At 40.5% G+C, this 15,239-nt stretch overlaps 1 protein-coding gene across 5 annotated transcripts in view; it reads right to left on the minus strand.

Moving 5' to 3' along the window:
• Positions 1 to 15,239, minus strand: part of chd7 (chromodomain helicase DNA binding protein 7) — a 94,062-nt gene that overhangs the window by 20,715 nt on the left and 58,108 nt on the right. For all 5 annotated transcript variants that reach the window (XM_024273350.2, XM_024273346.2, XM_024273349.2 and 2 more), the window contains exons 10-24: positions 13,991 to 14,074; positions 13,770 to 13,907; positions 11,410 to 11,531; positions 9,728 to 9,971; positions 8,242 to 8,418; positions 7,829 to 7,972; positions 7,649 to 7,747; positions 7,340 to 7,532; positions 7,048 to 7,264; positions 6,706 to 6,901; positions 6,372 to 6,539; positions 6,033 to 6,212; positions 5,848 to 5,958; positions 3,664 to 3,878; positions 983 to 1,182 (exon numbers count right to left, since the gene is read on the minus strand). In XM_024273350.2, coding sequence (XP_024129118.1) covers positions 983 to 1,182; positions 3,664 to 3,878; positions 5,848 to 5,958; positions 6,033 to 6,212; positions 6,372 to 6,539; positions 6,706 to 6,901; positions 7,048 to 7,264; positions 7,340 to 7,532; positions 7,649 to 7,747; positions 7,829 to 7,972; positions 8,242 to 8,418; positions 9,728 to 9,971; positions 11,410 to 11,531; positions 13,770 to 13,907; positions 13,991 to 14,074 — 2,488 coding nt within the window. The remainder of the gene's footprint in view (positions 1 to 982; positions 1,183 to 3,663; positions 3,879 to 5,847; positions 5,959 to 6,032; positions 6,213 to 6,371; positions 6,540 to 6,705; positions 6,902 to 7,047; positions 7,265 to 7,339; positions 7,533 to 7,648; positions 7,748 to 7,828; positions 7,973 to 8,241; positions 8,419 to 9,727; positions 9,972 to 11,409; positions 11,532 to 13,769; positions 13,908 to 13,990; positions 14,075 to 15,239) is intronic.

The raw sequence follows: 15,239 nt of genomic DNA on the forward strand, positions 1-15,239 counted from the left end.
TTGAATTGAAATATGAATTAAAGTGACAACTTCCAATCAAAGGTCTCGGTTCGATACTTTTGCGTTCACAAGTAGCTATGCAAGTTTTTATGACGGTTTTTGGGTTTTACGTACAAACGTGTGGCCAATAAAACAACACATTTCACTTCCAACTTGTCATATATGGACGTATGGTTCGGGCCCCCTCTACGCCACTTTTTGACGTTTTGGTTGTCCCCAACTTGACATTTTCGGACATGCTGGCCGTTCCCACTAAATCGGGGTCCCCAACCTCTGGGCCGTGAACCGGTAGCTGTCCAAAGACAGGGTAAAAATGCATACAGAAAGTGGACCGGTACCGTAACCCGGTACCAGTTCCACGTCGCGAGGGTTGGGGACCCATAATTCAATGGGAACAGCCAGCACGTCAAAAAATTATGAGTTGGGGACACCCAAAATGTCAAAAAGGGGCCTGGACCATGAGACCACCATATACGACAAGCTGGGAGTGAGAATGTGTAGCATAAAACATGAGTGGCAAGTTAAACCAGGTCAAATTTTGAGCAATCAGATGCTGTTTTGATAGTGATGTATGGTTTGTAGTTCACGGAGGTGCCAATCGTTTTAAAAATTGATCATAGAGGAGAAATGAATAATTTCAGTTTGTGACGGATCAGAATTCTCTGACACCAAGTCTTTCCTGTATCGGAAGCCTGAAGCAAAGAAGGGATCTGGTGGCTCACCCAGCATATTTTCAGAATTACAAATGAGCTGCTTTTCAAACGGCTATTTTTACATCTCAGTTATGTGAATAAAGAAATATTCAGAAATTAGATTAATTTTCTTTTTCATCATTAGAAAAACGCCACAAGAACATGTTAAAAACACCAAAAAATACAATTTTCAATAAAGTGGGAAAAACTAATGAAGGAATAAACCAAGAGCCTCCTGGAAATACCAACAATATGCGTATGTTCTGGTTTGGTTTTGGGGCTGAGGTTACCAGAGTGATTGGTCAGCGTCCTGGTGGTGCCATCTTCACTCGGCGTGATCAGGTCCCAGATGAAGCTTTTGATGTTCTCATCTCCTCTGTAATGCAGCAGACAATATGCCAGCAGAGCCCTGCAGATGGTTTCCACATCTGCCTCCTTTAGGGGGCGCTTGAAGCGACCGTGGGCCAGGATTTCACTCCATCGACCCCAGCTGCAGACACAGCGGACAGAAAACATAAAAAATTAATAAAACGTAGTTTAGCCCAAGAGTGGATCCAGAAAGAAATGTTTCTCCAAAACGCTAAAGATTACATAGTACCAACATTTTTATTACTAAAATGATCAAACAATTTGTATTCTAAAAAACAAATATAGTCTCTCTTTTGTTTTTAAAGCTTTCGACAAAATACAAGAAGCCTTTTTTCGGTTTTACAATATTAATGATTGTTTAGATAAAATGCTCAGAGCAAATCCCAACAAAACAATAATAACGTTCCCAAATCAATCTGACAGTTTATAATAGCGAGCTGAGCCCCACCATTTCATGGCTGACACGACCTTCATCCTTCATGAATATTTACACAAGTCCAGATCATTTTGTCTCAAAGCCCCGACTTGTATCAAACACACACACACACTGATGAGTGCTGGGATCTCATTATGCACTACGTTTTACCAGTATGCTGACTTAACTGGTACTGGCATCTTAACTACTGCCACCCAAACACAGCCCAGTGTACGCGTTTTCATGGATCACAGCTCCTCTCCCTCCGCGTCTCCAACACCCCTTTGGCTGACGTAGAGGCCGAGATCCCTGGGATCCTCGTATTGAGGAATATCTAACTGCTGCTTTCCAATATTCACTGAACCATGTGGGTTTCACTTGAATCCTTTATAGAAAAGGCTAAAGTGGTGGGCGAGTGCAAGCGGGAGAGATTGAGGATGAGAAGAGACAACGGAGTGCTGAGCGGAGATGACAGGCTCAGTCAGACAGTGTATTTTTGTGTCCTACAGCCCCAGGGCACAAGGCTAGACTGTTACAACAACAATGCTGATATCTCACTAACACCACCATTCTTTCTTACGCAGACGTCACGCGAGTCGGCCGTGAAAATGGAAGCGACCGTCCAGCAATCACCAAGCATGTCAGTCTGTGCACAATAAGCAGCACTCACCCATTTACTGTGTGCACAGGCACAAAAGTGAATAAATGTCACATATTTCACTGACTATTAAAGAGGAAAACATGAGAATTAGAGATGAATTTTTAAAAAGGAAGAGTGACAACATGAAGTGAAGAGTAGATGACATTTTAGGGGGATCCCATAATAATTTTCCAGTGTCCGCCTAAGCAGATCACACTTATGATTCATTTCTTATAGACTCAGTACGAATTTTTATGGAAACACCTTGATATCATTTGTACCTCTCTTAAGTGATATGAAAGGATGAACAACACTTAGATTTTAGAAATCTAAGCCTACCAACAGGATTTATTTAATTTTGTTTGTTATAGTCGTGCAGCAGAAGCAAGCGGTGACTTCTTTAACTTTAAAAGTGGACAAATACAGTTTCTTTGATATAATCGCTGATTTTTAAGTGCAATTATACATGATTTTTTTTTTTTTAGCTTTGTGTCCCGATAAGCTGTTTACCATCTCCTCTATGCCATGTCTCCTGTACAACATGCTTTCAGATTGAAACTTTTAGACTATTTTTTCTATTCTATAATACTGAACATATTTTCAATGAAGGAAAAGTCTAAAAATGTTCACGTCTGTCGGATTTAAGCGCATAAAGAGTGTAGAGTGATGGGTTTTACAGTCTTGAAACGTGTATAATCCTACTTCGCTGATTTCACCGATTGTGGTTTAGTTTTAGAACATAAAACGTACAATAAAAGAGGGAACACTATAACTACAGATGTACAAATATCTCAATAAACAGGTGAATTTCCCACTTGTTTAGTTTTTGCTTGACTGAAATAAAGAACATAAATTCAAGATTGGTTTAGTAAAACTGTAGGAGCTTGGAGGATATAGTCTCTCTTTAACCGTACAGTAAACTTAAAAATAAAGGGTCTTGGGTCACAAACTGATTGTTAATTAGCTCAACTCTCATCATCTTCTAAAAGATACACAAATTTCAGAAAATAAAAAGCATCAATTTACCTGTGTACGGTCGCTTTCATTTTCAACTTTACTGACAGTCAAGATGGAAATGCAGTAACTAGAAATCTGATTTACCTCAGAGTTAAACCGGTGAAACTGTGCTTATCTACATAAAATATGCCATTGCTACAACTGAAAAACAAAATTAAAAAAACCCTAAAAGTGAAGAGTTTTTTTTTTTTTGGATGAAGTTTGTGTAAAAACTCAAACTTTGATTTAGGTTCATTTCTGTACTGGAATGGCAAAAGACTTAAAGGGCTTTGTCTAACAAATTATTTCAAAAATAGAGAAAAATATATTTTAAAATTGCTAGGTGCATAAGAACCAGAGTAAAAATGAAGTCATGTCCAAACAAAGGAAGACCGGAGAACCGTTGCTGTCTTAAGATCACAATTTAAAAAGTATTAATAATTCTAAAAACTTATTTAAGTTTTAATCTAAATTTATTGCTTTAGCTTCATTAAAAATACATCATTTAATCCAGATTTTCATTCCCACTGAGTGTTTAAATAGTGACTGACCCATAGACCAGCAGGTTCTTCTCCACCCTGAAGCACTCCGATCGGGGGTAACCCTGGGCTTTGTCTTGAGGTCGTCGTTGTTTGGATGAAGGTCTGGATGACGGCTCCTCATCATCACTCTCCAGCTCAGAGAACTCCAGCATCTCGTCCTCTTTGACGCTGCTGTAGTGGCGCGTCTGCTTCCTCACTCTTGGCGTGTCGATGACCAGCGTGTTCTGGAGACAAACGATTAAACGTGAAACACAGCTTCAAAATGTGGACGCTCCTTTCTGTCAGTATTTTTGTTTTCTTCGTTTTTCTGCCCTTTTCTAACGTACAATCTGTTTTTAATTACAGACAGCCTAAATTTCACCATAAACAACATGCAAAACACCTTCTGTTGAGTCCCCCTGAAGTGGTCCATTTATAAACTTGTTCATTCTGACTGTGACTCTGCAAATACATGGCATCTTGTGGATTAAATCAGATTAATTGGATATTTTGCCCTCATTTCATTCCTGACAGAGAAATTTGCTGTGTAGCACAAACAAACCGGCATTAATTAAGTTGTCTAATGAATTACATTTTTGTTCAGTTAATTTGATTTTTTCCCCCCAACTCTCTTCCAATCCCGTTAGCATGCGCGAGCGGGGTAGTAGTTAGCTGCGCAATTATCACAGAGCTGCAGTAATTTCCATTTTAACATGACAATATGAAATCCCAGGGGACCGGTCCACATTCAGGCTCATAGAGCAAGATTAAGTGTTCCAGTGGAGGGCCCTCCATGAGAGGAGCAGTGAGATTGGAGGGGAAAAGATGCTAGGAGATGGAGAAAAAAAATGACATATATATAGAAAAGCAAGCAAAAAATGTAAAGATGCATGTAAGCAGAAGCTGTATGTGTGCTTCAGGACGTGATGGAGGTTGTGCGTCTGTGTCAGCACCAGCCTAAGTGATATCTCTGTACCCTCCAGGCATCTGCACTCTGTTAAGTGGAGCTAAGCAGCTTACTCTCTCTCGCTCAAACACACACAAGAGAGCAGGGAAACATGGGTAATTAAGGAAGAGAGCAGATTCCCAACTGTCAATATTAATCTCTCTCTTCCTCTCTCATATGCCTCCCTCCAGTCCTTTCTTTCTCTCGCTCTCACACATTCTTCCTCCTAACATCCGCTCGTGGTGATAGCACTCACCAATTACCATTGCAAGGACTTTTTTTTTCTCTTTTCCTCCATAAGGGGACAGAGCCTCTGCTGTGTGTTTGTGTGTCAACATCGCAAATGCAGTCAAGTATCTAAATACCAGGCCTGTTTGTTCTCTTCTGGCTTCATCCCATGTATTAGGGAGGGCTTCAACATCCCAAAACATTTAAAACCCGTAGTAGTCCAGGGTCTTTTTGAGCTTTGTTATCTACTTTACAATTTCCTCTATTAATTCATCTTTAAAGGAGAATTTTCTAATGAAAATCCTGTTTTTGGCTGATGGTGTGAGGGGCTATAAGCTAGGGTGTAAACAGAGGGATTATGGGAAATGGGGGCAACTCAGAGGTGAATTTGTAATTAACTCCTGCTGCTCTGCAGAAACTATATTTAAAATTTTGGCTAATTTTGGGTCATTGTAAACAGATGATGTAATTGGCCAACTTACTGCAACTTCTGAAGGTTAAACATTTAGAATAGAATTCTCATGGAATAAGTAACATTAATTTACCTTTTCTTCTTTAAGGTCATAAAATAACAAGAGAATCCATTAAGATTTCACAAAAATCTAAAACATCAAACTTAGATCTGTGATTTATTAGATTAATTAATAAAAAATGTGAAACTTTTCAGTACATTTTTGTGCTGTTGGAGATGGTTGATATCTAAGACCTCAGCTGTTTTTGCATGACAAATCATAAAGCAACCATAACACAGGTTAGAGCTTTGAAAGGGACGGACTGCAGTCCACCTGCAGTACCTCTCACCTGAACCACTGAACACATCTTATGATGAAATTGGACACCTGTTTTCATGCGTCAAAGAAAAATAAATGTTTGTTTTGATGAGCTAAAGCCGATTTTTAGTTAGAAAAAGTAGCAAATGAAATGTAAATGATGAGTATATTGCAACAAACAGCAACATAATCCTGATTTTAATGTAAAAACTGATGAAAAATAAAAACGAAAGCTTAATTGAAAGTTTTTTTAAGGTGTGTGTTCAGTACCCGGCCATTGATGGCGTCCATGTCAAGCTCTGCCTTTTTGGCCCACTTCTGCCAGAAGTCTGGGTCCTCCAAAGAAATGTCGGTTCGGTTCCCTGGTGCGACAAAACTTGCCTGCCGACAGAGAAAATGGTGCATTTAAAACACTGGATTACGCAGTAAAAAAATAAAAAGGTTCAAACTTTCACCTTGGCAAAAGTGGAGCCTTTGCCTTCAGACTCGATGGTTATGGTGTGAGTTCGTCTTTGGAGGATTTGGTCGATGTCTTCCTCGCAGAATTTGGAGCCTTCATCTTCCTCATCCATTAGAGCTCCGTAAGCGCCCTTTTTTAGCAGGTCTTCTATCTCCTTCTTGGACAGCTGTTGGACCTTTATAGGAACCAGAATGTTTTTTAACTCATTAAACCTTAATCTCACGACTATTTCAATTGTTAAAAGGTATGATTGTGCATCTTGGTAAATTAATGAAACTAGCTACTAGGAAGTTATGACAGACATGGTTGCTATAATGTGAGTGATGCTACTTACCCCGCTGTTGGCGTTCTCTCGTCCGCTCATGCTCTGCAGAACTGCCTTGTCCAGTCCGAGCTTCAGACTGGCCTTGTCAAACATCTCCCTCTCATAGCTGTTCCTGGTGATCAGGCGGTAGATCTTGACAGACTTGGACTGGCCAATACGATGACACCTGGCCTGGGCCTGATGGAGGACACAGATTTACAGTCTTGCTGTCACTTCCTGTTTGAGATAACTTGAATTGTGTCCAAAAAAGGGTCTGATGTGTTTGGCATCCTCAAAAGCACTTAAAACTCTCTGAAGTGGTGGTATGAGTCGTTGCACTAAAGTCGACAGAACTAATTTGTACCTGTAGGTCGTTTTGAGGGTTCCAGTCAGAGTCGAAGATGATGCAGGTATCTGCTGCAGTCAGGTTGATGCCCAGTCCTCCAGCTCTTGTGCACAGCAGGAAGACAAAGCGGTCCGAGTCTGGTCTGGAGAACCTGTCAATGGCCGCCTGCCGCATGTTACCGCGAACTCTGCCGTCGATGCGCTCATATGGGTATCTGGAGGAAAAATGTCCATTTTTGTTATTAAATATAAAGTTGGTTTTATTCGTTCGTGTAAAATATTTGGGGATACATATGTCCAAGCGGGTCCGAAACAACCCTTCCTTCGAATCAGAGAAATACAATTTTGTCTGTATTCTCACCGTTTTTGGATAAGGTAGTCCTCCAGGATGTCCAGACATCGGACCATCTGGCTGAACACCAGCACTCTGTGTCCGCCGGCTTTGAGCTTTGGCAGCAGTTTGTCGATGAGCACCAGCTTGCCGGCGGCTTGGATCATAGCTTGAAGGGCCATCTCCGGCACGTCTGTCCTGCCGCCGTGGGACTCTCTAAACTCCTCGATGATCTTTTCCTCCGCTCCTGCACAGACACAGGAGGTGCAACAATCAGAAACCGTCCCGTTTTGCTGTAAATTCAGACAGAGGTGGTGTTTACCGTTGATGAGGTAGGGATGGTTGCAGCATTTCCTCAACTCCATCATTGTGTTGAGAAGGTTGGGCACACTGGCTCCTCCACTTCCTCCTCCACCTCCTCCTCCTCCTCCCCCTGCACCCCCTTTGGAGAGGAAGGAGAAGTTCTTCTCCAGAATGGCCCGATAGTATTTCTTCTGGATGTTGGTCAACTCCACCTGACATCAAAACAGAGGATTCAAGTTCAGGAAAACCCTGGACTGCTGCTGAACTTGGACAATAACTATGCTGCTTTAAGAATTTTATATTCAGGAAGAGTGTTCTGCAACGATACCTCAATGATTGTCTCCTCCTTGGGGGCCAAGTTTTTCTCCACATCCTCTTTCAGTCTTCTCAGCATCATAGGCTTGAGAATTCCTTGCAGTTTTTGGACCTAAAACAAATGACGGTATAGTTATTGGAATGCGTTTGCATATGAAGATGTGTCACTGCGGGTGTCAGCGTCACAGGTCACCTGTTCTTCAGTCTTCAAGTCTCCAAATTCAGTCATGAAGGTTTGCTCAGATGGGAACCGCTCAGGTTCCAGGAAGTTGAGTAAGCTGAAGAGTTCCTCCACTGTGTTCTGGAGAGGAGTTCCTGTCAACAGAACTTTGTGCTCCTGGAGGAGAGGAGGGGGGCAGGAAACACATTTTTAGAGTTTCTAAAATTAAAAGCAGGATGTATCCACAAGACACGTACTCCTAAAGGAATTCAGAGACGGAACAGAAGAACCGGGCCGAGATGTGAAACACCGACCAAAACTAAAAGTTCAAACGTCTAGAGATAAATATTTGTTTGAACCCTTCTTCCTGTGAGGTGGAAGACAAAAAAAGTCCTTCTTTATTCCATCTCCAGCAGAAGTGCTACAATAGGAACACTAAAACTTACCATGTCCATCATTTTGAGTCCCTCTAATAGTTTACAGTTTCGGTTTTTCAGCCGGTGGGCCTCGTCAATTACAACACAGCGCCAAGGGATGTTCCGAAGCTCTGGACAGTCCGCCAGAATCATCTCAAATGTCGTTATCACAGCATGGAACCGATACACTCCCTTTATTATTTTACCCTGCATGAGGACACACAAACAGAAAAAAACTGAGCAAATGTGGGAAAATTTCTTATCAAGCGCAGTTTTAGATGCTGGAAAATTCCAATGAAAATAGTGTTTTTGGCGTTTGCAACATGTTCTTATAGCATTTTCTTTGATAATGGAGGACATATATAAAGAAAATTAAGCATAAAATTGCATCCCTGAGTATTTCTTCATTAAATTGTTGTGAATCAGGAGCAGATGAATAAATGCAGTTGAACAAAGCTTGCCTGTTCCACTCTATTGTGATGCATCTACTTGCAAACAAATAGATCCATGTACAGATGTGAGCTGGCATCTGCCTCAAAACTGGACCCCTAGATGGCTCCAATATTGCTCGCCATTTTTGTTGCACCACTAATGTTGGATTGGGATTGTACTGTAGCTGTAAGCTAGCTGGAGAGCATGTAAACAGAGGATGAGAAATGGGGGTGGAGCTTACTGAGAGCCAGCAGTTCCCCCTCAATTAAGAGGTGAACTACTGCCGCTTTGCAGAAACTATGTCATGGAACACAGAACAAGTTTTTTGATTAGGGATAAAAAAAAATAAAAATAAAAAAAAGCAAAATCATATGCAAAAGATTAATGGTAACGCCTCCACAAAAAAAAAAAAAGATAAGTGTGACTTTAATTACTTTAATCCAATTTTTCTGCTGCATTATAAGTTTTAGAAAATGTAAAGTTGTGTTAAAATGTTGGGAAAACATTCTGTATCATAAAGTTATCTTTATGATCCGAAGGATTAATACAGTTTGGATAGACGGTTTAACAGCTCATTTTCTTTATGGACTCCTTGAGACAAAGTTTGAAATAATAATAACGTAATATTATAGTTCAGTATAAATTAGGCTTACAGAGAGAGAACTGTAAAGAGCTTATGAAGCAAAGGAGGACTGTAGATGCTTGGTGGGCCGGAGATTTCCCCTGACTGAGGAGGCGTTCAGATCTGCTGACCATCTCAAAAAGAGCAGCTTGTTTCTTACACCCTCTGTACACAAGGCTCCTATCAATCCTCATGTGAACACAGTGAAACGAAGGAGGAAAAATCTGTTTCTTTTTCCTCTCTGAAGCAAATGTTTTCGGTTTATTTTAAGTGTGTTTATCATTCAAAGGGAGGATTTTTTGGGGGATGACTGTGTAGATGTTAGCTGGTCTCATAAACATCAATACATTTGCTCAGTTGCTTAAAAAAACATTATTGTATCATTATTTTCCTGTCAATTAATATTTGACTTTTATCACACAGTTTTTTTAATGTGTTCTAGGAGTTAGAGAGAGGTTATACCTGTGTGTCTCTGAAGTACATCTCGTAGGCCTGGATTATTTTTCTGCTGGCCTGGCTGCCGTGGTAGACCACCACATTGAGCTCGGTCCAGGTCCTGAACTCCCTCTCCCAGTTGGGAATGGTAGAGAGAGGGGCGATGACCAAGAAGGGCCCCTCGATGCCCGTCAAGTACATTTCATAGAGGAATGTGATGGACTGGATGGTCTTCCCCAGACCCATTTCATCTGCCAGGATACAGTTACGTCTGTGGAAGACAAACAATGTGGACAGATGAGAGGGCGAAACAGAGGGCTTTTATATTCTTAGTATTCCGTGTCCCCTAAACTGTTAGAAGGCTTTCATGCTTTCACACTGAGTGTACACACTGTGACCCTGGTGTTAAATTCCATGACTTTTTATTGACACAAGCCAATGGGCCTCCATGTGTTAAGAGATTTACTCTCTTGTGTTACTAACGTTAATTTTCCAAAAGGGTGAGGTGTTCCACCTTAAACTCCAATGATCTAATGCAAAAATATTGATAACTAGAAACTTTAGAACTGTGTTAAAGACAGAAACTCAAGTAATAGTACTTCTTATAAAAAGAACTAAAGTATGAATTCTTTATGCAAATCTGGTACTGAAATAGAACTAGAAGTGTGCGTCTTTCCCTCTCACACATAAATTGATACATAAAAGACTCAACTAACTTTGTGGTGACATAAAACAGTCTTTAACCTAAACAGATAAAATATAGATTAATTATTTGGCATTTAAAACTATGAATGAAAGTTAATTTTATCAGACAAACTCTTTTTACTGGCACTTTTTAAGAGCATAATCTGCATTGTATCTGTGGTTTTCAACCAATATTGCCGTTACCTTCAGTACTAAATTGATATTACAATGTCTGTATGTCGTACAGTCCACATGGGTATCGACCTCAAATAAGCTGCCTCTTGTGTTTCTGTCTGATGTAGCTGGGCAGTTTGGCCCACTCCTTAGAGTGCAGTGTGAATATAAACTGAACCAAGTTAAAGAGTCAGTTTCTTTGACTATCAGAATTGATTCTGCTTTCATGGAGCCCTGGAGCCCGTTTAGAGGCCCAGAAAAATTAGATAATCGGGAGTAAGTCAGATATTTGCAGATTAACTATTTAGTTGAAGCCATTAGATATCCGATTTATTTTGGAAAGTGACCAACGCATGTAAAAACCTTCAAATTTCCTGTTATTTTCAAAACCTCTGTTCATAATCATGGCTTTGCCAGCAGTTGTAGCATATCCTGGGGTGTCATGTGACTTCTATCTCAGATATAAAACTGCCAAATATATCAAATCAAAACTTATGCACGGTTTGAAGCATCAGCTTTTTTGGAAGAAAGAAACATTAGTCAGATATATTGTTGGATAACTGCCATTACTGGATTAAAAACACCTGTTTTCTTATTTATCAAAATATCTAAAAACTTAAAGTGTAATAATGATTGGGTATTAAATGTGCATGTACACAGGCTCATAGTTCTTAGTGTTATCCACTGAATAGGGCTCAAGATTTGTGCTGCCCTAATAACATTCAGAGAAACCTTGACAGCAGCGTGGCACACGGTTACTGAAAGACCTCATGAATGATTTAAAGGCTTTACCACTACATGTACAGCTGAAGCTAGACACTATTAACTTCATAAACTAAAGGGTGACTTACGAGTTGTACCAGTTGAAAGTCAGCCAGTTAAGGCCTTCCAGCTGGTATTCCCTGAGTGCGTTGCCATTCCCGTATTCTCTCGAGCTCTCCAGCTTTTTCCAGTCCGCTGCAGGAGGCCGATCCTTAACATGAGGAGAAATAGTATGTCATTAATGAACCGCAGAAAGGCTCAGTAAACACCAAATGATTCATCCATGCACAGATGCTAGTCTTGAGGATACGTAGGATTAAATATGGCTTCATGGCAGTTCAAAGATGCAGACGTTAGCAGCAGAAGGACGCTCAATCTGAGATGTTTTACTGGAGACACGACTAAAAAAATGGAAATGCATTTGACATCTTACAATACACAACTAGATTAAGACTTTTCATTACAATTTAGTTTATTTATAAAGTTGCAATTCACTTCTGCAATTCAATTTTGAAGAAAAACTTGAACAAAGATCACAAATATTTAAGATCGTAATAATCCAATTCAGTAAAAACTGTGCAAACGTGTAATCTAAAAATGGCCCATACCAGTATTAGATTAGTTTGAAAAATTATTGGTTTAAACCATTGGATGTACATAGAGAACTGGACTGAGTAACCCCTCCCCCTTGCATTCCAAATAGGGCCAAGAAGCCAAAATCCCATAGACTACTATTGAGAAATAAACAGTTATTACTCAGTCAATATATGTGTGAGAATAACCATTCTTGCTCTGACGAGCGGCTGGAGGCCTCAGTTGGTTGGGTGAAGGGGTAGTCCATGGGATCGATTCCCATGGAGCGCAATGAGCATCAGAGTGAGGGTCCTTAGGCAAGACCCTTCAAACAACTGCCTAACTATGTAGCCACAAGGAGTCCTAACACTGGGACTCCCTGTCTGGATAAAATACAGGGTTGTATCGGAAAAGAAAGGGTGTGTATCTTTTCCTCTCACACGAGTCGATACGCATCTCGATACATGGACCACGAATAGATACATAAAGGGTTCAACCAACTTCTTGATTGATTTTATACCTTTTAATCAACATAATCTTGTTCATTTCTGTGGTTTTCAAACGACACAGCAGGTGCTCAATAAATTTGTCATATGTATCTATTATTTACATCCCTAACCGTTACTGCTGTTACTCCAAGTACCCGATGCTCTCTGCTAAACCACCTGTGCGAAACAATGGAAGCTGCTTCGCTGTGGCGGCCCCTGATTAGATATGTTGAAAGGTGAACAACCATTCTTGCTCTGATGCTTTTTTCTTAACGTCCTCTTGCTAATCAAAATTTTTTACAGTTCTTTCTTTATCGCAAGTTAGTCAAGTTATAAACTGACCAATCAGATGACTCAGTAAAAGCATGTAGTGCTCGCTGTTAACCATTTCGAGCGCTTGATTGACAGCTACTCCCAAGAGCGCTTTCGGTGGAAAGGGTGTAGACTCGAACAAGCTAACTCATGACTGGCAACAGTAGTTGCTATAGAAACATTGACTCAGCCAACTCAAACCAATCACTGTCGTCCTGGCCCAACATGGTGATGTCCACGCTCAGTCCAGTTCTTTATACACAGTCAATGGTTTAAACTCCCATACTAAGTAGTTAAAATATATAACATTTTAAACAGGTGGTTAACTGGCAGAACAACCATGTGTTACAATTGGCAGGAAAAAAAAAAGAGTGAATTACAGAATAAAGTCATGTCGTAGCAAAAATTTAGCCTGGATAATATTTGCCACATGACAGGCAGAAAAGCTGCATGACTGCACCCTGATGTGCTGATGTACAAGGTCGTTAAAGTTAAAAAAAAGGGTGAAATTCTTTTGACGCAGTGGTTCATGTCAGAGGAAAAAGCCTTTTGAATTTTAAGAAGCAGTCAATCTGAGGAAATTAAACATGGAGATCAGCTTAATTTGAGGGGTATTTGAACAACATGTTTATTAGGGCTCTCCCCTCTGGAGGGAAATGAAAGGTTAGTGCAAAAAGGTGCCCACATGACCATCCCCCTCAGCTGCTCACTAAGCAGAGCTTAAAATACATCTGTTTCCAAGTGCTGTCACTTCATGATGGAGCATTTCTAACATCGGCCTTAAGGAGAAACAGTAGGCAGTCATTAAATAGATGGACAGAGGGAGAGGAAGGGAGTGATGGAGGGAAAGATCACAGCAGTTAGCTGCTTCTGTTCAACATTAAACATACTGTTAGTGGTTTGGCCTGGCCACAAGAACAGGGCGTGTGAGACTGTGTGCGAGTGTGCAAGACCACAAGAACGTGGCCCTGTGGAGAGCAGTTAAAGGAGCTGTGTATCTGAGGGAGGAGGGAGCAGGACACCTCACACAAACACACATGACCTGCAACATTTTAGGACGCACATGCAAAACTCACCACTTTATTAGTGTTCGGTGTGCGGGACGCGACGCGTTCATACTCCTCTATCTTGGAGAGTTCAATGTCGGCCTTCAGCTCCCAGGTACAGTCTTCATAAGGCAAACTGCACCACTTCACCAGATACAAGGTCACCATCTGCACAGAAGCACGGGTCTCGTAAGTTTGTGAGGACGGAGAAGAGCTGAAGATGCTCAGAGCAATAAAGGAGATCAAAGCACCTCTCCATTTTCATCTGTGCTCTCTGAAATGTCGAGGACCCGGTCCACCTCGACGTAGTCGGGGTTGAAAGGCTCATCATCCATCTGGAGAGAAGGTAACATACATTTACATTTTAGAAGAGTGGTTTGAGGATACACAAACACAAAAAAGAATTGGGTTTAGGCCAAGTCACTTTTTTTAAGGAATAAACCATTTTTAAAGAGCGAAGTCTGCATATATGTTCCCAAAAGATTTATAGAAAAATACTTGGAAAAATAGCTAATTTATGAACCTCTGCATGCTATTGTTCAGTTCACTGCTACAACCACCAACAAACTGCCGTGATCCTTATAAGAGGTAGCTCCCTTGCAGTCTGAGGTTAGGAGCAGGTGATGTTGACATTCTATTCTAGGAACCACTCTAATAAAAATAGTGTTTTTAACATGTTATTGTGGCATTTTTCTAATGATGGAGGACATATATAAATACAATTAAGGTTAAAAATCACATTTCGTAGCATTTCTTTGTTTAAATTGTGTTGAATCTGGAGAAGACCAAAAAATGCTGTTTGAAAAAGATAGTAGTTGTGATGTAGGTGGGCTATAAGTAGTGGTGGGGGAAAAATGATTATTAGATTATGATCAATAGATGATTCTGAATCATTTAATGGATTTTAAATAATCAATACTTGAAGAAATATTATAATTTAAAGTAAAACTAATAAGTAGAACTAAACGCTGAGCCTTTTTCACTCTGAATTTTTGAATAGCACACACACACATGACTGACCTTGCAGATCTGGTCATCAAACCGGCTCAGACTTTGCTTAAAGTGACCAGTTCAAAGCATTTTGGCTTTCATAGTGTTGGAGGTTAATTGGATAAAAGTCATGCAGTGTTACGTTCTGTTGCACCAAAATTAAATAGGTAGGGAACAAGACAAATTTGCGAAATCGCATCTTTTGGTTCCATCCAGAGGAGGAGGGTCGAAACCGATCAGGTGCTACTGGCACGAGAGTGGCTTTCACAAGTTCTGCTGATACTGGATATTCTAAACAAACAACCACCATCGTCGGAAAAGGCTAATCATCTTAGGTTGTTGAGTTCAGGGAAAATTTTGCAAAATTAGTCGCCATTTTTTGTTGCATCGATAATGTTAGGTTGGGGGTGTGAGGGGCTGTAAGCTAGCAGGAGAGCTTGTGAAATGATGAGTGATGAGAAGTGGGGGTGGGCTTACTCCACACCAACTGTCCTGCCCATAACTCAAAGG

The sequence above is a fragment of the Oryzias melastigma genome, linkage group LG17 (assembly GCF_002922805.2).
Source record: "Oryzias melastigma strain HK-1 linkage group LG17, ASM292280v2, whole genome shotgun sequence".
Taxonomy (NCBI): Eukaryota; Metazoa; Chordata; class Actinopteri; order Beloniformes; family Adrianichthyidae; genus Oryzias; species Oryzias melastigma.